Genomic DNA, 23,885 nt, shown 5'->3' on the forward strand with positions numbered 1-23,885 from the left:
ATAATTTACAATTTACTTACTGAGTCCATTTCTTACTAAATTTCTGCCTATTACTCTTGCCATTTTTCATATTGCTGGAGCCCTTCTCTCTCACTCTTATTTTAGACCCTCTCTAAAAAAGTCAAAAGAAAACGAGAGACACAGCAAACAGTAATAGCTTTTGTTTTTCCATTTCTTTTTTTTTTCATATTGCAAATTCATTTTTTTCAAATTCAAACAATCTAATCCGAGATCAATGGGTGACTCAACGGGTCAGAATTTTTTTTTTCTAGTATTAGTGTTGGAACAATTAATCGAAATCAGAAAAATTGGAATTTTTACAGGTATCGGAATCGGTATCAGAATTGGAAAAAAGTGCCTACTTTCCGATGCAAAAAACGATTCCTTTAATTGTTTCTGTTTAAAACTGTTAATATTGTTAATCATTAATTTTAGACTACCATTTTAAAACTACCAGTTAAACTAAGGTCTATATACAAGTGTATTTTTATGTTTGCGAAAATATATGCACATATTTGGCAGGTTTTTACGGTACTCCGAAAATGAACAGTTTTTTTGCTAAATATTTGAAGTATTTAATAGGCTTGGCCAATGCGTTTAAGATGAGCGGTCTCGGCAATGACAAGTGCAGGTTGCACAGAAGTAGAAAGTGTGAACCACCTAATATCCAACTGTAAAGTTCTGCTGGGGGACGCGGCTATAATGCGACACAATGGAGTGTGCAAATATTTCCACTGGAAAATCTGTAAAAAGTTGAATATCCAGTGTAGCAACAAGTCCTCAGAACATATATCAGAAAGAACAGTTGGAAGGAAATCGTACACCATCCATTATGACTATGCAACATCTACAGCTATGTACCTAGAAAATGGAGCTTTAAAACCTGACGTAGTGACAAAAAGGAGAAAAAAGAAACCCTAGTAGCAGTTGGTGTCCTGAATGATACTGGATTAAACAGAGATGAGAAAGAAAAGATAACAAAATACCAAGGTTTTATGTATGATATGAAAAGAAATTGGAATCCTAGGAAGATCTTCATCATAACAGTAATTATAGGAGCAACTGAACTCATGAAAAAGAATTTCAAAAACTACCTGTACAGAGAGATTAAGACAATTGCTTTTAAAGAGGCGGCTAGAATCTTAATAAGATCTCTCGGTTGGGTTGAGTTAGACAGCAGGTGAATGTCTACAACAAAATAATAAGAAAAGTAAAAAAAAAAAAATGAAAAATAGTGTCCATCACTCTCCTCTGCGATGGGAACAGAAACACTTGCTTGATTCTTGATTCTGTTTATTAATTGTTATTATATTGTTATTATTTATTTTTTGTTTTGTTACAGATAAGTTTTGTAAGGAAGCATTATACAATATTGAAGATGAACTGGAACGGATAAATGCAAAAAATAGTAATTATCCTAAAGAAGAAGAAGAAGAAGAAGAAGAAGAAATGGAAACGGAAGAGGGTGACGTATGAAGAAGCTAAAGAAGTGGAATTGTTACACACGTTTACAAACGGGACCCACACGTTGTAGCAGTCTACGTCGCAAAGGAGACCAAGACGAGAAATAATTCAAGTCCAGTTTTTTTTAACAACAACATTTATTTCCTCATTCTCCAACCATGCATGACTTTTTATTATGACCATGACGTCACCCACGTCTCTAACGTGCTCTCTCCCCTTTTTATAGTCTTTTTTTCCTTAGAGTGACGTCGTTTCGCATTTCATATGCATCTGCACGCCCACGCTCTTTTACAGTATGGTACACAAATATGCGATATTTTCATATTCAAAGACTGTATTTGCTAATTCAAACTAATAAGAATCGAGTCGTTGTATTTGATGGGAAATCCTGTCAACAGACATTGATGGATTGCTAGATGGATCTGAGTGGATCAGAGTTAGATCCTTCTAATTAGACTAAACAATGATACCGGAATCAAGATTGTGGAGTCAAATGCTTGACCCCGACTCCAGACATCTTTGTCTTTCACTAATGATAATTAACATACTTATACCATATTTTATTCAGGCAATATTTTATTCATACTAATAGCTGGTTTTATTTGTTGGTACTGCATAGATTCTATCTATATAAAATATGTATTTATATCGTGATATTAAACGTTAAGATTTAAATAACAGTAATTCGCTTTGATAATAATATAGGAATGATAAAGAAAAACTTTCACGGTTATTCATTTAGATATTTTGAAAGAATTAGTTCAGTGTAAAATCCTTTTCTTTTTTTTTTTTCTTAAGTAAATCCCTGTTAATATTAATGAAGCTATTACATATTTATAGGACAAATAAGACAATAAAATTAGAAATTAATATCACTAAACATTAATTTATTACAGAGTGTTTAAAAAATAATTATGCAAATCAGACATTGAAAGATCTATCTTTTAGATCTTTCCCTGTGCTATATTAAAAGTATTTAAAAATATCAAGTTGCTTTATTGATTTAAATAGCATCAACTCATTTTGATGTAAAACAAACTTTTGCATTCATTTAAATATTTTTTTTGTATTTTGATTTGAAAGAAGATGAATATGATTTTCGACGTTTTTTGTTTGTTTTTAATTTAAAAAAATTGGAATAATTAATTTTCTTTAATAAACTTATACATTATCAAAAAAGCTGATTTCTAAAATTTCTAAATCAGTGGGTTTGATCCGACTCCACAGCCCCAACTAGAATGACCAATGAAAAACAGTTTGAGAAAAAAAACAAAAAACAAAACAAACAAAACCCTACTAACAGAGCAATTTGATAGATGGGGAAAAAGGTAATTGTTGCGTCTTTAAAGATTTCGACCAACTTAGAGTTTGTTTTTTTTAGAAAGTCGTAATATTTTTTAGCAAAGTCGAAAAGAGTTAGTTCCCTTTGTTTGCAATTTAAGTTTACATTTTGTAATGCCCTTTTTAAATAAAAGTCCCCTCGGGTTGATTAGCAGGAAAATTTGCAGACAAAGTTAAGTTATTATATGAAATAATGTTCCGAGAGTGTTTTGTTTTAGCAAGGAATTTATTTCTTCATTTTTCCTAAAAAAATAACCTGTAAAAAAAAGAACAGTTCTTTGTATTTTAACATTCTCTGAAGAGGCAAGAAGTTCAGTGAAAAATAAAACTGGCTCATTTCTTCTTTGAGTCCAGTCAGAATAGAAGTATTCTTCAGGTGAGGATCGAAGTCATGACCTTCAGATGATAAGACTGAATAAAAATATCATTTTCTTTTGACTTAGAAAAATTGCAGTTTGAGACGTGTCCATTTTCTTCAGGCCTTAGAATAAAATATCTAAAGATAGACATTTTCAATTCAATATTTCCTAGTGAGAATATTTCCCATGCATGTGTTCTCTTCTCCAAGCTGGTATTTTTCTAACATATTAAACTGGGTTTTATAAAAGGGATTAGGGTAGGAAAGGATGCCATAGAGACCACAAATATAGTTACAAGTAATAAATCATTGGGTGGCAATTTGTGGCAGTTATGGCCTTCTGAATCATGACGTGTTCTTATGGCCTGATGGTTTTATAAAAAGGTTTAGGGGTGGGAAAGGATGCCATAGAGGCCACAACCAAGAATACATGAAATGAACAACGTTGGAGGTGTGTAAATTCTGACTCCATATAATTAAAGACAGACGAATATTGAAGGTTGAGAACCGATTTTATTTACTACCAACAATTTGTATTAGGAGAGGCAAAGTGTTCGTAGGATGGAATGTGATTTAACAAAGGAGATGAATGTTCGTAAAATGTTTGTAGGTATGTATGAATTGACAAGGAATGAATGTTCGTAAACTGTTTGTAGGTATGCATGAATTGACAAGGAATGAATGTTCGTAAAATGTTTGTAGGTATGTATGAATTGACAAGGAATGAATGTTCGTAAACTGTTTGTAGGTATGTATGAATTGACAAGGAATGAATGCCCGTAAAATGTAACTTATCTTTTGGACGATGGAGAGGGTTAGGGTAGGCCGGTTATCCTGCTGTCAGTGATGCGTGTCCTGGCTTGTAACTGGAAGGCGAGTGACTTCTTTCATCAGCGCTAGCAGCCCGGCGTCATCATCTTCTTTCTCCTCCTCTCTCCTGGTTCTCTAAAAACCCTCGTTTTATAGTGGCAAACTGGCTCCCAATGACTGTGATATTTGAGGTGTTTATTTTAGGCGCAGAGCTCTGCCATTGGTTGATAATTATTTTGTGGTTATCTTATTTTTTTCTTCCCAAGCAGAAGCCATGCGTGGAGCCATGTGCAAAAGACGATTTTTCATTTTGTCTCTCACGGCGGATGCGTTAACATCCGGTAATTCTCATCATGTTCCCACAAGTCCTCAACAAATTTCTTGGTTTCGCTTGAAGTAGATTTCTGTCTGTGAGATACGAATACGTCAAATCACTTCAAAATTTTAACTTCACCAAGTAACTTAGACGAGTCATTTCAACATTTTAACGTCCTGTTTAGATGGAGAAAATATAGTACATCAACACATTTCAAATGTCTATTCCGTTCCAAACTCAATTCTCAATTCTACTCCATGCCGTGCTGAACTCAATTCTGTACCGCACTCAATTCTGAACTGCCAACTTCAGCTTTGAAATTTATTACAAAACACGGTAATACTCAGATCAATCAACAGGAAGAAAATAGTCACATGACCAACAACATCAACAGCAGTATGCAAATTTAAGAGAAAGGAAGAAGAGGAAATAAGAAGAAGGGGAAAAAAAAGAAGAAGAAATAAATCCCCCCCCCCCCAAATTTTCTACAGATTACATAATCTGGTACCTATCCACAAAGCCAACCACTTTAATTCGAGTGTCTTTTTTAGCTATAATAATTGGAGCAAATATATGGAAATGGAATTTACTTCATTGTCTTTGAGATTTAAATATGATTTTGAAGCTTTTACCAGTCCTTCTGACATAATAGGAAGAGTGCTTAGGAGACCAGGGTTCAATCTTTGATCAAGTCATATGAAAGACTTAAAAGAAAATGGTACTTGATGCTTCCATTCAGTATTACGAGGTGAGGATCAAGGGTAAGCAGCGTAATCTCGGGAAAAGAATTGCATCCTAACCCTTACACCTCAGTACATTATTCAATGAAAATGAAGCCTTTGGGTCGCCTTTGACTATGGTCACTCACTTTACTTTTACTTTCAAGCCTTTAAATTCACAAATAGAACGCAATTTCTGCTAGAAATAAAGTTCATGGGTAAAATGGTTCATTTGTGAAAGAGGACCGAGACACAGGAAGATGATAAGCATAATGGTCGGCATCGAATATTGATCAAGAGCCTCAGTTGAAGCCAATCTATGCACAACTGTTTGAGAACTTGTTTCTGAATTAAAATGCGATGATTTGCAATCGCTTCAGAGAGATTGGAAAGATAAAATGACTTGATAAGTCACTGCCACAAAAATTGAATGACAACCAAAAGAAAAGCCGTGATGAAGTGTTAGTTTCCCTTCTTTTACACAAAAAGAATGACCTGTTTCTCAACCGAGTTGTGACTTGCGATGAAAAGTCGGCTCTTTATGACAACTGGCAATGTTCAGCTCAGTGGTAAGATGCTGACAAAGCTCTACGACACTTCCCAACGTCAGAGTTGCACCAAAAGAAAGTCATGCTGACTTTTGGTATACTGTGACCAGTTTCATCCATTAGAATTTTTTGAATGAAGGCGAAACCATTACAGCGGTGAAGTACTGTCAACAAATGGATGAAATGCATCAGAAACTTCAACAACAACACCCAGCATTAGTCAACAGAAAAGGCCCAATTCTCCTCCATGACAATACCCGACCGCACATTGCCAAATTGACTCTGCAGAAGTTGAACAAATTGGGCTACGAAATTCTGTCTTACCCACCATACTCTCCAAACCTCCCACCTACTGACTATCATTTTTTTAAGCATCTTGACAACTTACTGCATGAGAAATGCTTCAAAAACCTAAATAATATAAAAAACGCCTTCATCACCATCAGAACGCAAAATGTTTACATTACTGGCATAAATACAATTGTTTTGCATTGGCAAATGTGTATGGATTCGGATGGTGCTTATTTCAATCAATAAATTTTTAGAAAAAAAAAATTCTAGTAAATTACTTAAAAATTTTTTTTTAAATTCTATTTTCACCTCAAACAAGGCACAGTGCTACTTTGATGTAGGGGGCAACTATCGGGGCCATAAGTGGCAGGAATGTTATGTAGGGAGTTGAGCAGCAAGATGTCTGTTTACGTTACACTTGAACTTCTGCATGTCAGTACAGTTGAGAAAGCAGGAATTCGTCCCAATGACAAAATGTTGCATCCCTCTGCCTGTTCTACAAGTATTTTAATGGTGGATGCTCTGATGAACTACAAGCCCTTATACCCCCTCGATGTAAATACCCCTGACAAACCCGACAAGCAGCAAAGTTCCACCCCTACACAGTAAAAATCCCTAAATATAAGAATATCTTCTACTCTAATAGTTTCTTCCCCAAAACTGCTAGACTTTGGAACTTCATTCCGAGTTCCTGCTTTCCCAACTGTACTGACATGCAGAAGTTCAAGTTTAATGTGAACAGACATCTTGCTGCTCAACTCCCTACATAGCATTCCTGCAACTTATGACCCCCGATAGTAGCCCCCTATATCAAAGTGGCACTGTGCCTTGTTTGGAGTGAAAATAAAATTTTTAAAAAAGTAATTTTCTAGGACAGTAGAGAGAGAGTCCACCGCCTTCATAGCAGCTGCGGCAATACCCTCGATGTATCTGTTCCAACTCATGTTCCATGCGAACGTTAAGCCAAGGTGTTTGAACCATTTCAGGTAATATATCATTAGTCATAGCTATTAGTGGTTGAGAAGGTTTCTTGTAATTATTAGTCACATTGAACGTTAACATCCATTTTTGTTCCCATTCCACTATAGATTGGAGGTCTTCTTCTTGGATTTCCGCCATTGCCTTAGATATGCGTTCATTTGTTTTCTCCTTGTGCCTGCTATAGAGCGTGGTGTCATCAGCAAATATACTTATCTCAGAGACAATTTTATTAGGGAGGTCATCAGTAATAAAGGTTGAAAGATTGACCCCTGAGGTACTCCTGCATTTATATCATATTTAGATGTACGACCATCGAGGACAACTTGGATTCTTCTCTTATCTAAACTAAACTTCGAAACTGGAATACGGACATGCAAGTTAAGCTTGGTCAATCAACTCTGGTTTTCTGACTTCCTTACATCTCCCACACCTCTCAGCATCTTTCACAGACTCCCTACCTTCCTTGAATCTCTTATGGCACTCAAAAACTGATGCTTGATTCATACAAGATGGTCCAAAAGGAGTTTGAAACATTCCATACGTTTCTGTGGCATTTTTAAAAGTTTAAAAACAGAATTTTATTGCATATCGTTTTTCTAAAGTGTCCTCACGTCCAGATTGCATTTTTGAAATTCACCAGCTGTGACAATCAGGCTTTAGTAGAGTTTATTCTAAGTCCTGCTGGAGCTATTCATTTGTGCTTGAAATCATAAAAATTGGTCAGTCATCTCATAAGATATATAGCAACAACATACTGAATTTTCAAGAGTCTACGACAATTTTAAATGCCTGTACAAAAAAAGTCTGGAAACTTATTGAAGGCACCTCATAGGTGGATGATAGGACCAACTCCTTCAGATGAAATCATTTCTCATGCCACTGTTGCCACGAAACTTAAGTTTTCTTAAGTCATTGAAAAGACAGACTTTCGTTTCACAGTGTATGCATGTTTTGCTTCAGAATCAAATATATTCAACTTGGACACATCACTGAAATGAATCGTATCCCATTGTGTGATAGTCCAAACATGTTTTCTTGCATACACCAGGTGTGCCTTTTGGTCTTACTTCGAAACTGAAATACGGACATGCAATCCTGCATTTTTTTAAATCTGTGAGCAATAGTTTTCCTTGAGATCTTATCTGTCTCTTCATTAAATTTACATTTAAATTGATGTAGCAATTTCAAAATGTCTTTTTGTATAGATCTTAACAGTTTTTCACATCTTTCCTTTGCAATACTTTTGGAGGTCTGCCAGATTTTGGTTTTGCATCTAACATTTTATCGATTTTAGACTTGCTAATTAGAACTATAAACAATATCAGAAATTTCAAAAATTGACTTTTTTCTTGATAGTAAGTAATAATGAGATTTTTTTTCTTTACAAGAGAACATTTTGTGTGTAAAATTGGTAATATTGCTTAAAAATAAATAATGATTAGGGCTATGACAACAGCATATTTTTTTCATTGTTTTGACTCTCGAGTATATATCTGACATGGTTAATGAACCAAGAACAACATTACTCTATATAAAAGCATATAAGATATCAACAGATACACGCTCGAGAGTCAAAACAATGAAAAGAATATGCTGTTGTCCTAGCCCTAATAAACTTTTACTTATGTTTGAAAAGCTTTTCTTTTTTATGTAAATTAAAAGTTTTTGCAAATTATTGATATTGTTCTTTAACATTTGTTCAGTAGCTTTTTTTAAAATTTGTTCTATTTAATATTCATTTACAACCCCCCCCCCAAAAACAAACTTATATAATAGTTAAGAAACACTGACAAAAGAGATTGTAGCCAGTTGTTTACGATATTGAAGCTTAGCGGTTATTATATTAAGCATTTACAAACTATTGAAATCAATCAACCCAACAAAACACAATGTGCATTGTGTTTCTATTTTGATATCAATTTATGGGTTCTTGTCCAGAATCTCTCATACATTAAAAAAAAAAATCGGTGCAACTACACTGGATTTTTGGAGGTGCCTACTTTTCAATCTTTATCATAAAATACACTTGCCATACTTTTGCGGGAACACGTGACATAAGGGAATTCAGTTTTGCTAAAAACAAGGAAAGTAACTCATATTTATAATTGTTAATGCACATTTAATTAAAAAAATTATCAATAGTTACACGCTATTTACCTCCCCTTAGAACTCTCGGGTGTTTTTTTATTTTCACTAATTTTCATCAAATAATAATAAAAAAAAATGTTTTCTTTAACAATTTTTTTCTACCTCATCGTTTTTTTTTGTAATTTTGGGATATATTCATTACTGTAACATGAAAATTAAGTAGAGACCAATTCACTATTAAACATTTTACTATTATAGTGTAATTGCAAAAAAAAAAAATCTGGTTGTTTTTGTTTTACTGCATATTAACCCTTTTCAGGTTATTTAATGACAATCCAGTGATTTTGAAAAAATTTTTTTTTATAGAATATATGTTTTTTTCAAGTCGGTTTCTATTTAACCCATAGTTGGAACCCTAACAGGTACTACCACTCCGGGTCGGAGTTGACCTGGGAGCAATGGTAATTAAAGGGTGGCTCCACACTCCCCAAAGCCCGCAAGCTGGGGCCTCACCACTGGATATAGTTTAAGGTCATATCCAGGACCAAATTTAAATCTGGATAATATAGAAACCAGTGACAAAACGAAAATATATTTCAAAATCACGTAAATTGATAAAGTAGTTTTGTTTTTAAAAATGAAAAATCAATTTTGAGTATCCGAGGAGTGACTGTCTCACACACCATTTTAAGAAGATTCCCCCCCCCCCCCCAAAAAAAAACTGGAGAGATAACTCCAAAATTATATAATACATAGATTTATTCTAATTAACCACTTAAAAATGATTTACTTTATAAAAATAAAACTTCATCAATTGATATGATTTTTGGAATATGATATTTTCGTTTCGTCACAGGTATGTGGTGATGCCTATGTAAAAAAAAAAAAAAGGTACATATATCGTACATTTTTTTTTATTTTTTTAATATGAACAAAAACCTCAATTCATGTATAAATATGTATGTGACATTAAGGGAGATAATTTAAAAAAATATTGAGGATAAATCATGGCTTACTGTAATGATTACATGATAGAATAAAATAATTCTTAGCAAATATCAATTTACTATCATTATCAGCAGCATTATTACAATTATTTTTTACTGTTATCTTATATCATTATATCCATATCAGTATTATCAATATCATTATATCTATATCATTATTATCAATATACCTATAAAGTTGAGTATTTTCATGCTCTGACATTGATATTAAAAGCCTACATTATTTTTTTTTAAATTAAAATGAACTTTTTGATATGCTCAGTCATGGATATGCGAGCAACTACATGATGGTTGATTAATTTGCATATTCCTTTAAAAAAACAAACGTTCATTCTATGGTTTCTTATAGGATTATTGGTTTTATTTTACTATTATGTTGAATTCTATTTATGCATAGTTTCTGCATTCTGCATAATTCTGTAGAATTGAAGATAAAAACATTCTAGCACATGGAAATATTTATATATAAAGTGGCCTTGTTGGTGTGTGTGTGAAAAGTCTCTACCAAACTTCTCTCTGAATACAGAGTTGAAATTTGATATAAAAAAGGTATTTGTATCTGTAGCACACTTTCACTTTGCTTTTAACTGGCACAAAAAAAAAAAATAAATAAATAAAATAAATAAAAAATAAAAATAAAATTAAAAAATAAAAAATAAAAAATAAAAAAAAAACAAAACATTACTCCTGCTGTTACTTTTGCGCATCTACAAAATTAAACATTCATAATTCAAAGTCGCTTAAATTTTAACCTTTCATATCCATTTGTCAGTAGATTAGATGGTAACAATGTTGGAGAGATAAATAGAACTAATTTTGATTCTAGCAGATAGTACCTTGGACATTTTTTTTTTAATAACTTTTGAAATCATTAATGATTGGATAATAATCAATGGAGAATTGGTTCCACGATAATAAATAAGAAATCGGCACGAATTAAAATATATTTATGTGGATTTTCTGACCGGACAGCCTGCTAGTATATATATATATAAGTGACTTTTTGAATGTGTGTGTAAAAAGTCTCTACCAAACTCCTTACTGAATATTTGGTCTACAGACCTGAAACTTGATATATAGGGTATTTGGACCACTGAAACACTTATAGTTGCTAAGGGATCAAAATTGAAAAAAAAAAAAACAAAAAAAAACAGTTGATCTCGGCAGGAATAAACAACTGAGCATGTGTACACATTTTTGAAGTCGCTTAATTTTTAGCCTTTTTTATTCATCTGGCAATCGCTAAGACGATAATGATGAAGACTGAAGCACTAAATAGCAACTAAGCTTAGAATGCTGGATCCTTTGGTTTTGATTCCAGCTGATAGCATTGAATTAATTTAAGCATATTTTATGATCAGGTGGCATACTAAATACCTATGCATTAAAGGATTTATTATTTTTTATATCTATATTATGATTATTACTATTATTCATATTGTATAGAATAATAATAATTAGTCTAACAAGATATTAAACTAAGGAGATAAAACCATGTTAAGCAACTGTTAGTTCAATTATTATTCTAACTAGCAGGACTTGTGGAAATTCCACAGAATAAGAAATGGCACAAAAATATTAGTTTTTTATACAGAAAAACTAATAACACGCAGCAAATATGATTTTATTAACATTTCTATGAAAATAATGTCCATTGTGTTTTAAATATAGAACTGACCCAAATAAGATAAATTAATAAGTACTAATCTTATGAAATAGGTAGAACAGAAATTATCTATTGATCCAGCTATTTGTCCATCTCGATCTATCTAATTGGAGAGGTACACAAGAGATGGATGCGATGAATATTCATAAAACCTGACAAAATATAACAAAGCTAGATCATAGACAAGTTTACCATAAGGTCTGGTCAGCTGATCGGATCTACGTGTGACTCACATGATCAGGTTAGCTGGAGATCAGAGGAGTTGGAACTTGGAATTGAAGCAGAGCAGTTGGGCTTTACGGTTGTCTCTCCTCCCCTCTTGGGAGGTAGTGATGTGTCTCTCAATGTAGACTGTTAAGACCACAAGCAAAGAAACTCACTTTCCATTTTCATCTGCACAACATTCTGGAAAGTGAAATAAAAACTAATATGAAAACCAATCATCGTCTTGGAGTCAATGTGTTTCGTCCAAAAAGTTCCAGCCCCCTCCAAGAACAAGATGAAGTCAGGATGGACCAGATTCAGTGAGCAGAGAAGATAAAGGTATGTCAAAGATACACATATGACACACACACGCACGCATATAAACATTAGACGATCATGAAACATAAAACGGGTTCAGAAAGTGAAGAACATCTAATAGACATTTAGTAACACATTTAAGACACGTCACAAACAAACATGAAACGTATACACTCGTTTACATGGGTTCCGTTCATGTTAGATAACGTAATATGACTCGTTTTGGTGCCGTTTTTGGTACACCATTATATAACACTAATAAATCCTCAGAAAGTAATATTGTGCTAAATAGTTCAATAAAAATAAAATCACATTGTAAGAGACGATCTTTAATTTGCTCCTTCAGTCCAAAACTTCTCAGCAAATAATGTTTTTTCTTTTTTCCCCTGTTTCTCTCGAATGTTCCCTTTTTCTATGTAAGGTTTCGCTGACTTCTTTCTTTGGTGAAAAACCGCTGCACCTTGAAATTACGAGTTCCTTTTTCACACAAATGATCATATATTATTTTGATATTCGAAAATGAGATTACATCGAAGAGAGGTCACTCTCATATTCTTGTCCAAGGTTACCAGATTGTCTTTAAGCAGTTTGGCCTTCAAACATTGTATTTGACATTTTTCAAAGCGTAACCCATGGACTACCTAAGGAAGGAACAAGCAGAATATTATACAACCTATATTGTTGTACATTATGATGAGAATGTAAGGGAGATAACTCCAGTTTATATTTAAAAAAAAAAAAAAAAACTGACAAAAACGCAATTTCAACTTTGGGGCAAAAAATTTTTTGTACTATTTTTAAACTTTAAACTTTGAAAGAAAAATTGCCAGCTTCTTTATTGATTTCATCAAAAAAAATTTTGTAATTTAATTTAGGTAAATATTTTCATTGTTGAAATTTAATAAATGGCGAATTCATTAATCATTTTTGGGAATGTCAAAGTCGAAAACAATTTTAGTTTTTGTCTAGAACCTTTATTAAAAAAAAAAAAAAAAAAAAAAAACGAAAATAAAGAAAAATCTGTATGGTGTATGTACTCATAACGAAACGAAAATTTCACATTCCAAAAGTCATCTAAATTGATCAAGTAATTTTATTTTCATAAATTTCACATTCCAAAAGTCATCTAAATTGATCAAGTAATTTTATTTTCATTTTAATGTAGCGATTAATGAGAATTCATAGGCATTACGACAAAAATTTCACGTTTCAATTATGGTTGAGTTATCTCCATTGTTTTGCGATTATTTTCAAGATAACGATATGAGACAGTCTCTCACTCATAAAATTATATTTTCATTCCGTCACAGGTACATACATCATACAGATTTTTTTTTTTTTTTAATATAGAGGGAATTCTGGACAAGAACCCAAAGTTTAGGAAAATTTTAATTTAAAAAGAATTAAATTGGAAAAATGAAAACTTATTTACTTAAAAACTGTTTAAGATTTTTATTTAAATTAGGTAAACAACTTTTTCCATAGTTTATTGGAATTTTAAATTTTGGCAAATTCATTGATCATTTTATATTGTGAAACAAATTCAAAAAGTAAGACTAAAAAAACTTATTTGATAAATTTTAATAAACAAATTTATTTTCATAAAGAAAATTAAGCGATTAATGAGAATTCATAGACATTATGATAAAAAATCTCATGTTTCAATTATTGTTGAGTTATCTCCATTGTTTCGAGATTATTTTCAAGCTGACGATATGAGAAAGTTCCTTACTCATAAAATTATATTTTCAATCCGTCATAGGTACGTACATCATACAGATTTTTTTTTATGAAAAAATAAAAAATATTCTTGAGTTTCAATGAAAATTGAAATTGCCTTTTTGTTAGGTTTTGTAAAAAAAATAAAAATAAAAAAATAAATAAAATGAAATATTGAATTTTGTTATTTTAATAAAACTTGGCATTTATCAACAGAGTTGACAGTTTCTTGAAATTACTTTTGCAGCTAACACCAAATGAAAGCTGGACAACACACATTTTTATTGATAGCTTTTTTTTTTTTCATTTTAAAATGCAAATAAAACAGAAAGAAATCTTTATTTGACAAATTTTTTTCTTTACGTTTAAAATATTTTGCAGGCCTTACACACACGCATATATATTTCCACAGTTAAACAATGTCGCAGCTCACAAGAGCCATGAAAGCCAACAAACCGGAAGTCCGAGACTCAAGTTTCGCCCTCATTTATGCTCATCAGAATATGAGATTCAAAACCCAATTCTCCTGCATGCAAGGCGAGTACCCTGCCATGCACAACTAAGTCTGTCAGCTAACATAGATCAAGCAAACTGCGGTGAAATCCGACTGTGAAATATGTATATATGTATGTGTCTATGTGTGTATGTACATAGCAATATTTACAATTCATATAATTACAGCAATCATAATTTAGTTTATTCCATAAATTGGTATTAAAATAATTATAATAATTATGCAATAACGATCAATTTAATTAATTATCTAATATTAGCTTAGGGTCAGCTGCTCGGTGATGTCGCTGTATCTGGCGTTGGAGCTTTTATTTTATTGACTATGCTAAGATCAATAGCAGGCGTATCTGTAAGATTAGGTGTAGGGGGTGTATCTGAAAGATTGGACATAGTAGGGTGAAGAGTAAGGGGCTGGGCTGCAGATACTGTCACCTGACCACCAGCACTACCATCAGAGCATGGCTGGGTGCTGTCATGGCGCGATACAAGATACATATGCACGACCGTCTGTTTCTGGTCCTTGGGCTGCACCTCGACGAGGATCACCTTCTGAATCTGCTCATTGTTGCTGATCTCCGCTTCCGTGATGCTGACAATCTCGTCCTGGAGAGCATTCAATTGGCTGTTCAATCCCATCTGCTGTAGAAAGAGACGAGCCAGGGAACCATTGTCTCTGGCCTCCTCAGACGTTGCCACAGAATTAGTAGCAACATGACTACTACCACTACTTCCTGGCACACTAACATTTTGACGAACTTTGCGTATAGACTTGGCCCTGTTGGAAGCTCCTGGTTTATTGGATGTCACAGTTATTGGTGTCGAGTGAGTGTTTACTGTTGGCATCGGAGTTGCAGGATGCTTGTTTTGGGAGACAGATGGGGGCACCTGACTACTCTGCTGGGCACGTGAATCACGTCCAGCATTTTGACCCATTTCAATTAGAATATTAACAACTTCCTCTTCTTGAGACTGAGAACGTGGCACTCTCGGTTCAGGTCTAAAAAAAAATAAAAAAAAAAATAAAAAAAAAAAGATTTAATTAAAATTCAAAGCAGATCAAATATTTAGGAATCACATTAAATACATTTGTAGTAATGAAATGAAAGACGCAAAGTAGCCAATGGCGAGGAAAGCTGAAATGGAGATTAATTTCACAACCCGTGCTCTACATTGTGAATGAACCAGTCGCATTTACGAGTGATTTTTCAAAGTGACAATTCTTTCAAAGCTCACTACTGAATGAAAAATATCTTTTCAACTTTTTTTTTTTTTTTTTTTTTAATATATAAAATCAACAAAGTTAAATTATTTAAACAATAAAAGTTTAATAGAACAATATACTTTTGTTTTTTTAACAAAGGCTGCTTAAAAAAATATCTAAAACAATTGGAACGTTTATATCTTCAAGTATCAACATAAAATTTGCTGTATATTTAAAATTATTAAAAAAAAAAATCAGAAAAATCTTTATGATGCAATACTCGTCACAGAACGAAGCTGTCATATTCTAAAAATCATGTGGGTTTGGCTAGTAACTTTTCTATTTGGCTAGTAAACGAAAATATTTAGTTGTCAAATGTCAACTAAAGATAAGTTTGTCTGTAGAGTTCTGCTTCCATTTGTATGTGAAGTACGCAGTTCTAAAACAAATTTTTTTTTTCTAAACGATTTTGATCAGTTTTAACAAAATTAAAAAGATACGGACTGTATACATTAAGGGGAAGAGGAGATGAAAAGTCATTTTTTGATAGAATAAAATTCATCTAAATTCCTATCCCCTTCATGAATCATAGTTTGCATGAAAAAAATTTTTTTTCTCTCTGAAAACTGAAAATATCATAGAGGTCAGGTTCTGAATGTAACATAGTACGAATGTCAATGCATGAGACGTGACGTCATTGGTGGGCGGAGGAAAAAAAAAAAAAGATCTTGACAGACAAGATAACATTCTAAAACGCAAAAGAGACATGTTGTTCTATGTCATGTGGGTTACGTTATGGCTGTAACAAAGAAATAAATGCCGTTGTAAAAACCAAAAAGCGAGTCGGAGTCATCTCCTGTTCTTTTGTCCACTTTGCAACTGAAACCGTACACGGTTGTTGGTCTGCAGACAACGTTACGTAACGATTTGTAGAAATCAGCTTTTTCGTATTTTAACCCCCAAAAATTTGACAACTCACATTTAAAGGAAGCTCTAGTGATGTAAGCAGAAATCCAGTTTTTCTCAATTAAAAAAGTGAAGGATCCACATCCCTCATTCAAATAATAAACACTATATTTCTAACTCGCTTTGTCTCCTCACTATCGATTCACAATTTCATTGCTAGTCACTACTTGAAATCCTTGAAACAAAACTAAAAAAAAGACGACTACTTAACTAATAAGGGAATATTTTTGTGTCTATTAAAAGTAATTCTTTCTTTTTTCATTTTTAACACTAATTCCTCTTTTCTCCTAGAAATTGAATTTTCATAGATGATTATTGAAATGAGCCAAACAAACAAACATTCACTTTCATTATATAGTCATCATGGGAAAGGAGTGGCGCTCTCCCCTACATCAGTGTATTAGCTTATGAAAAGGAAACCTTCAGTTTGCCTTTGGCTATGATCAACCTTTTTTTTTTAAACACTCTTCATCAAAAAATGACAAGGGAAAAAATTATATTTTATTAATGCTTGTACTATTCTATATAATTATAAAACTCTGTGAACCTTGCATCCTTGCTTGAATCTTGTCTTCTATGATCAGGCGATTCCATTTTTTTAAAAAAGGGATGACAGGTGAATTATATATATAAGTGTATGGGTGTGGCTCAAAGGCTAAGGAATGAGGGTGGAGAATTGTATGTTTTGATTTTGATTCTAGCTGATGGCACCCAAGACATATATATATATTATTTTAGTTTTGATCTCACCACCATATATTAAGGTCAATATAATAATCGATAGAGAATTGTCTCTATAATAAGAAATATGTAATTTGCAGGAATTAAAATATCAGATGTAAGCATATCTTATGACCAGAAAACACTAGGGAAGTCTGCTAGTATTTATATAAACTCATAGAATTAGGTCAGCAATTTAATTTATAGAAATTCTGTTGTAATAAATATAAAATTATTAGATGTAAAAAACTTCCAAAACTTTTGATAAGAATCTTAAAGCTAGTTTGAATGACTATTTCTGTCTAGTTTAAATACTTCCAAATACTTTTCAAATTTTAAAGGATCACAAATTGTTTTTTCCCTCCTATTAAAACTTAAAATGTCTGAAGAAACATACATTCTAGTGGATTTAATTCTATAATTCGCTTCTTTTTTTTTTTAAAAAAAAAAGGATTTTATAAATTTCATTTTATTTGATGCTGATGCGTTTTTTTTTTTATTTCAATAAATATTTGAGTAGTAAATAAATTAATAGTTATAAAAGTTAAATCTATGCAAGAAAAGTATGCATACATACACATTTTTTATGCAATTTTATTGAGAAAAGATTTATCATGTTCAGTTTAATGTCCATTTTACATGCTGGTATATGTTAGATAACTTTAAGAAATTGACTTTCAAAGTAACCTTTCTCTGTACAGATCTTTATTTATCCCTCAAGTTTATCCGTATTATTACTTCTCATATCATCCTTGACCTATTTTTTTAACATATATAAGTCTCCTATTTGCATACATTTTTTTTTTTACACTGTTTTAATTTGATCTGATCTTTGAATTAGAACTAAGCCTGTCTTTCAGACTCATAATACACACAGCAGAGGCACCTAAGACAATGTATTTATGACAGGCAAGCCCATACGCTTTCTGCACTCAGTCTATTGAGTTTCAAATCACAGACTTCTAATGTTAAGGAATATGATAGACATGTAAAGACCTCTTCTAAGCGATGAGGAAGCAATTATATTTTACATGACTTCTGGCTGTTGTTCTCACTTTTTTATGGCCTTGTGAATAACTGAATTAAAAAAAAAGTTTATATTGCAACGTATTAGGACGAATATTGTTTTAAAAGTTTTTGCAAAGAAAATCAAAAGATTTGATGCTGATTACATTTGATTACAGTAACACAGCTGGAAAAGATTAATAAAATGAAAACAAACAAAAAAAGTTTTGTTTTTTTTATCTTCCTGCAAATTTAATTTTTTAAATATTTTAACTGAAGAGAAAAAAAGGAAAAGAAAAAGGAAAAGAGAAAAAAGGAAAAGAGAAAAAAGGAAAAGAGAAAAAAGGAAAAGAGAAAAAAAAAGAGAAAAAAAAGGAAAATCCGAAAGAAAAAATACTCCCCAAACTGGAAGAAAAAGTCCCAAAGAAAAAAGTACAAAAGAAAAAACAAAGAAAAAAAGACTAAAAAAGAAAAATACAAAAAAGTTTTTGTTTTTTTTTACAAAGAAAGAAAAAAAAATCAAAGAAAAAAATAAGTTCTTGAATAAATATCTGTTGATATTTATTTCTATTAAGTAAAAAATACATAATTTTGTATACAAAAAAAATTCAGCATAAAAATTTGTATCCTTCAAAAGGCAATAAAATGGAAAAATAATTTAAATGTAAAAAGATTTTTTTATCACGTTGAATAATATCAGATTTTTATATTAAAAATATTTCTTTACTGACATTAACAATTGCATGCGAAAGAAAAATGGTTAGATTCAATTGCGCGATAATGAAATTAACGATGTAAATTAGCATCGTGTTATTTTCTTAATTCTAATAGAATTAACAAAAATAGATCTGACGGAAAAATTCTACATAATCTATTTTGTCCTTATTTTTATTTTTACGATAGGATTTTAGTAGCATGCCAAATATTCATTCATTATTTCAGAGACTCTAACCGAGGTCTTTTTATGATTCTAACCATCCCTTTAAATAATTGTTTGGATATCTGTCTTGCACTTGGTTCACAATATATATTCGCCAGGTATTGGTTGAAATTCTTTTGCATGAACCTGATTGACCCCACGATTACTGAAATGATGGCGATCTTCCTAAGATTCCAATTTCTTTTTATGTCGTACAGAAGACCTTTGTATGGAGTTATTTTCTCTCTCTCACCTGTTTAAGCAAGCATCATTAGGGACACTGACTTCAGCTAAGGTTGCTACTCTCTCCTATTATCCGATGTCACTGTTAGGTTTAACAGATCTGTTTTCCAAGTGCGTGCTGCATTATTTCCTATTTACTAGCTTTCCCATAAGGACAAAGTCAGATACAAGGCCAGTTTTTAATGTAGGGAAAATCCAGCTCACAAAAGGGGCACTTTGGATTGGAACAAATATAAAAAAAATTGTCTAGTCTAGGACTTCATTATTCACTGACAGAGGACAAAATAGATTATGTAGCATCAGAACAGATACTACACTTTTAATAATGCAATAATGTTTATATTATGGAAACAGTTGTAATCATGATATACAAATTAAGTTAAATATAATTTTACTGAGAGATTCTTCTCCATAAGTTAAAAAGGTCAGTGGTAAAGGGTTGTTGACTAATCAAATTCATTATTTGGGAAGTTTAGAAAAAAAACAAGTTAGTCTTGTGAGAAACAAAAAAAACAAAACAGTTTTGTTTAGTTGTCAGGAGAAAAAATGGCAGAGTGGTACTACTGTTATCATATATTCTTCCTCTCATTGTTGGAATTTGGAAGTAAAGCAAAGAACTGGCTGGCGGAAACTCAAATAAAATGACATCTTTTCCCAAACTTCCTCGGTTTGAAATATTTTTATTCATAACATTTGTTTCACACGGTGGTTCATACAGATAAAGGTTCATGACAGAAATCACTCATCTAAAAATACCACAGAACGGACACAGAAAACTAGAATTCTATTAAAAAAAAAAAATGGTTCTTCTCCAGAATTTCGCCATATATTAAAAAAAAATATAGAAAAATCTTTATGATGTACATACCTGTGAGAACAAAAATATCATATTCCAAAATCACATAAATTAATCAAGTAGTTTCATTTTTAATTAAGAAAATCAAATTTTATGAGTAAGCAAAAAGGGACTGTCTTGCATCACCATCTTGAAGTATGAGTAAATAACTCCATAATAATTAAAACTTGTGAGATCAGCATTGAAATACATATGGTTCCCCATTGATCGCTTTAAATCGTTTAAAAATGATTTTCTTTATATATAAAAATAGAACTATTTGTTTAATTTACCTAATTTTTGGAATATGATCTTTTCATTCCATCATGAGTATGTATATCATAAAGATTTTTCTGTATTTTTAGTTTTTAATATATGTGTAATTCTGAATAAGCATCAGAAAAAAACATTTTTTATAAAAATAAAACATCCTTCTGCCAAATAATTTACTATTAAAAAAACGCAAAATATACAAATTTCATTTCAAGTTAGATATGGCATTAGCTGATTAAAAAAATTTTAAAAATGGAGAAACAGGAAATAAAGTAATGAATTTGCAATTATTAGACTCAATTGAAACATTTGATTAATAGAATTTTAGCTTATTGTTCAAAATTCAACCTAATTAAAAAACAAAAATATAGAAAAATCTTTATGATGTACTATTCACAGAACCAAGATGTCATAGATAAAAATCATAAATTGATCAAGTATTTTTTTTTAATAGAAAATCATTTTATTAATGATTTTTACCAATTAATAGTAATTCATAGTCATTAAAAGGCTAATTTTGATCTATTTCGGTAATTCGAATTTAGTTATCTTCCTTTATTATTAAGCATGGTGGAGCAAGATACACCATCCACATTTCCTCATAAAATTTGATTTTATTAATAAAATATATTTGATCAATTTATGCGATTTTTGGAATATGACATTTTCATTCCATAACGAGTACATATATCATAAAGATCATTTTATTTTGTGTCTTTTTCTTTTTTTTTTAATTAGGCGGAATTTTGGACAAAAACTGAGTTTTAATGACAATGATTATAATTATTTTTAAAAGTTTTTTTGGGATGGGGTGAAAATACCTTCACAAAAACTTCAAAATTTTGGTGCTTCTGACACATTAACTAAAATAAAAATACAAAAAGTCTGGCTCGACATGCAATTGAATAAAACGAATTCATTAAAGAACAAAAAAAAAAATCTATCAAAAGTTGAATGAAAATTAAAAGAGAATTATTTGATATTGTGCGCTAACTGCTTTTTTTTTTCCAGAATACTGAGATTTCAAGCATATGCATATCAAGTAAAAACACTATTATGTACTTATATGTCACGTTGAAATTAGTATAAATTCCTAAAAAATGATCCAGTAGATATGCTAGATCTAGTTAAAAAAAAAAAAAAATCATATTACTGGCCTGCTTTTTGGTATTTTGAAAAAAAATCATATATACTACTGGTCTGTTGTTTTTTTTATTTTGAAAAAAATCATATATACTACTGGCCTGCTTTTTGGTATTTTGAAAAAAATCATATATACTACTGGTCTGCTTTTTGGTATTTTGAAAAAAATCATATATACTACTGGCCTGCTTTTTAGTATTTTGAAAAAAATCATATATACTACTGGTCTGTTTTTTTTTTGTATTTTGAAAAAATCATATATACTACTGGTCTGTTTTTTGGTATTTTGAAAAAAATCATATATACTACTGGTCTATTTTTTTTTGTATTTTGAAAAAAATCATATATACTACTGGTCTGCTTTTTGGTATTTTGAAAAAAATCATATATACTACTGGTCTGTTTTTTTGGTATTTTGAAAAAAAATCATATATACTACTGGTCTGTTTTTTGGTATTTGGAAAAAAATCATATATACTACTGGTCTGCTTTTTGGTATTTTAAAAAAAATCATATATACTACTGGTCTGGTTTTTGGTATTTGGAAAAAAATCATATATACTACTGGTCTGCTTTTTGGTATTTTTAAAAAAATCATATATACTACTGGTCTGTTTTTTTTTTATTTAAAAAAAAATCATATATACTACTGGTCTGCTTTTTGGTATTTTGAAAAAAAATCATATATACTACTGGCCTGCTTTTTGGTATTTTGAAAAAAATCATATATACTACTGGTCTGTTTTTTTTTTTTGTATTTTGAAAAAATCATATATACTACTGGTCTGTTTTTTTGGTATTTTGAAAAAAATCATATATACTACTGGTCTGTTTTTTTTTTATTTTGAAAAAAATCATATATACTACTGGCCTGCTTTTCGGTATTTTGAAAAAAATCATATATACTAAGGGCCTGCTTTTTGGTATTTTGAAAAAAATCATATATACTACTGGTCTGTTTTTTTTGTATTTTGAAAAAAATCATATATACTACTGGCCTGCTTTTTGGTATTTTGAAAAAAAATCATATATACTACTGGTCTGTTTTTTTTTTTGTATTTTGAAAAAAATCATATATACTACTGGCCTGCTTTTTGGTATTTTGAAAAAAATCATATATACTATTGGCCTGCTTTTTGGTATTTTGAAAAAAATTATATATACTACTGGTCTGTTTTTTTTTGTATTTTGAAAAAAATCATATATACTACTGGCCTGCTTTTTGGTATTTTGAAAAAAATCATATATACTACTGGTCTGTTTTTTTTTTTGTATTTTGAAATGGTTGATGTGCAAGATCTTTTTTTTTTTTTTTTTTTTTTTTTTTTTTACAAAAATCATACATACAACCAGTCCAACAATTTCTATTTTGAAATTGTAGATTTTAATTGAAAGCAAGGTAGATAAGTCAGTTTGTAATACAGAATTGGCTGCAAGAACTTTTCCACATTAAAAACATACAATAAAACTATAATTCAATACATTTTTTTTTTTACTTGTAATTAATTTACATACAGGCTGATCATTTTTCAGAATTTTTGTAATTCATACTAATTTTGACATGACATGTAACTTTACATTAGAGACAGTGCATCCCTAAAACATAAAAACCTAAAAGGGTGCAGTACACGCTCAGTTTGCCTATCCTAGGTACACACATTAATTTTCCCATGAAAGATGCACACAATCAACCTGTAGCAGTTAGTTTGGTTGTGTAAAACTTTGTTTCCAAAAATAAGAAAATTTCTATCTTCCGAAGAAATAGAGATATGCTCCCCCTCTTTCTGATTTTATTTTTGTAATTTTTCTTGATTGAGATTGTCGGACTGACTTCCTCATCTTGTTTGTTAACGTCACAACGTTTCGGCCGTTTTGCCCTCAGCACCTTTCGGTAACTGTAAACTTTGATACAACGTCTAGGACCACTCGGCCATATGTCACTACAGTTACCCAAAGGTGCTGAGTTCAATCCTGAACGAAGGCAGTGAAAAAGTAACATTCAAAAAACAGAGAATCAACAACTATGTCCCAGAGCCTAGCTGGAGTCCGAACACGGTAACCCCGTAATAATAATAATAAAGGGTTGGGTTCGAGACTCCTAACAAACGGTTCCCCAGTTCGATACAAAACACCTGATGAAGGCCGGAGGGCAAAACGGCCGAAACGTGCCTCAGGGGTCTATTCTTGGACCTCTATTGTTCCTGATATTTATTAATGACCTCCCCAAAAAAACTGCC

At 31.3% G+C, this 23,885-nt stretch overlaps 2 protein-coding genes across 7 annotated transcripts in view; one reads left to right on the forward strand and one right to left on the reverse strand.

Moving 5' to 3' along the window:
* The window catches only part of LOC145260600 (uncharacterized), a 47,671-nt gene extending 45,104 nt beyond the window's left edge, over nucleotides 1-2,567 (forward strand). Inside the window, exon 8 of the mRNA XM_080118882.1 lies at nucleotides 1,343-2,567. Within this exon, the coding sequence (XP_079975008.1) occupies nucleotides 1,343-1,476 (134 nt within the window). The 3' untranslated portion in view covers nucleotides 1,477-2,567. The remainder of the gene's footprint in view (nucleotides 1-1,342) is intronic.
* An 11,437-nt stretch (nucleotides 2,568-14,004) lies between these two features.
* Nucleotides 14,005-23,885, reverse strand: part of LOC145260598 (uncharacterized) — a 111,775-nt gene continuing 101,894 nt past the window's right edge. For 5 of the 6 annotated variants that reach the window (XM_080118880.1, XM_080118878.1, XM_080118877.1 and 2 more), the window contains one exon: nucleotides 14,005-15,340. In XM_080118880.1, coding sequence (XP_079975006.1) covers nucleotides 14,611-15,340 — 730 coding nt within the window. In that variant the 3' untranslated portion in view covers nucleotides 14,005-14,610. Of the gene's footprint in view, nucleotides 15,341-21,326; nucleotides 21,369-23,885 lie in introns of all 6 variants that reach the window. The other variant, XM_080118879.1, reaches the window with a different exon arrangement.

This window comes from Euprymna scolopes, chromosome 36 (assembly GCF_053919585.1).
Source record: "Euprymna scolopes isolate OS-2025 chromosome 36, ASM5391958v1, whole genome shotgun sequence".
NCBI lineage: Eukaryota > Metazoa > Mollusca > Cephalopoda > Sepiida > Sepiolidae > Euprymna > Euprymna scolopes.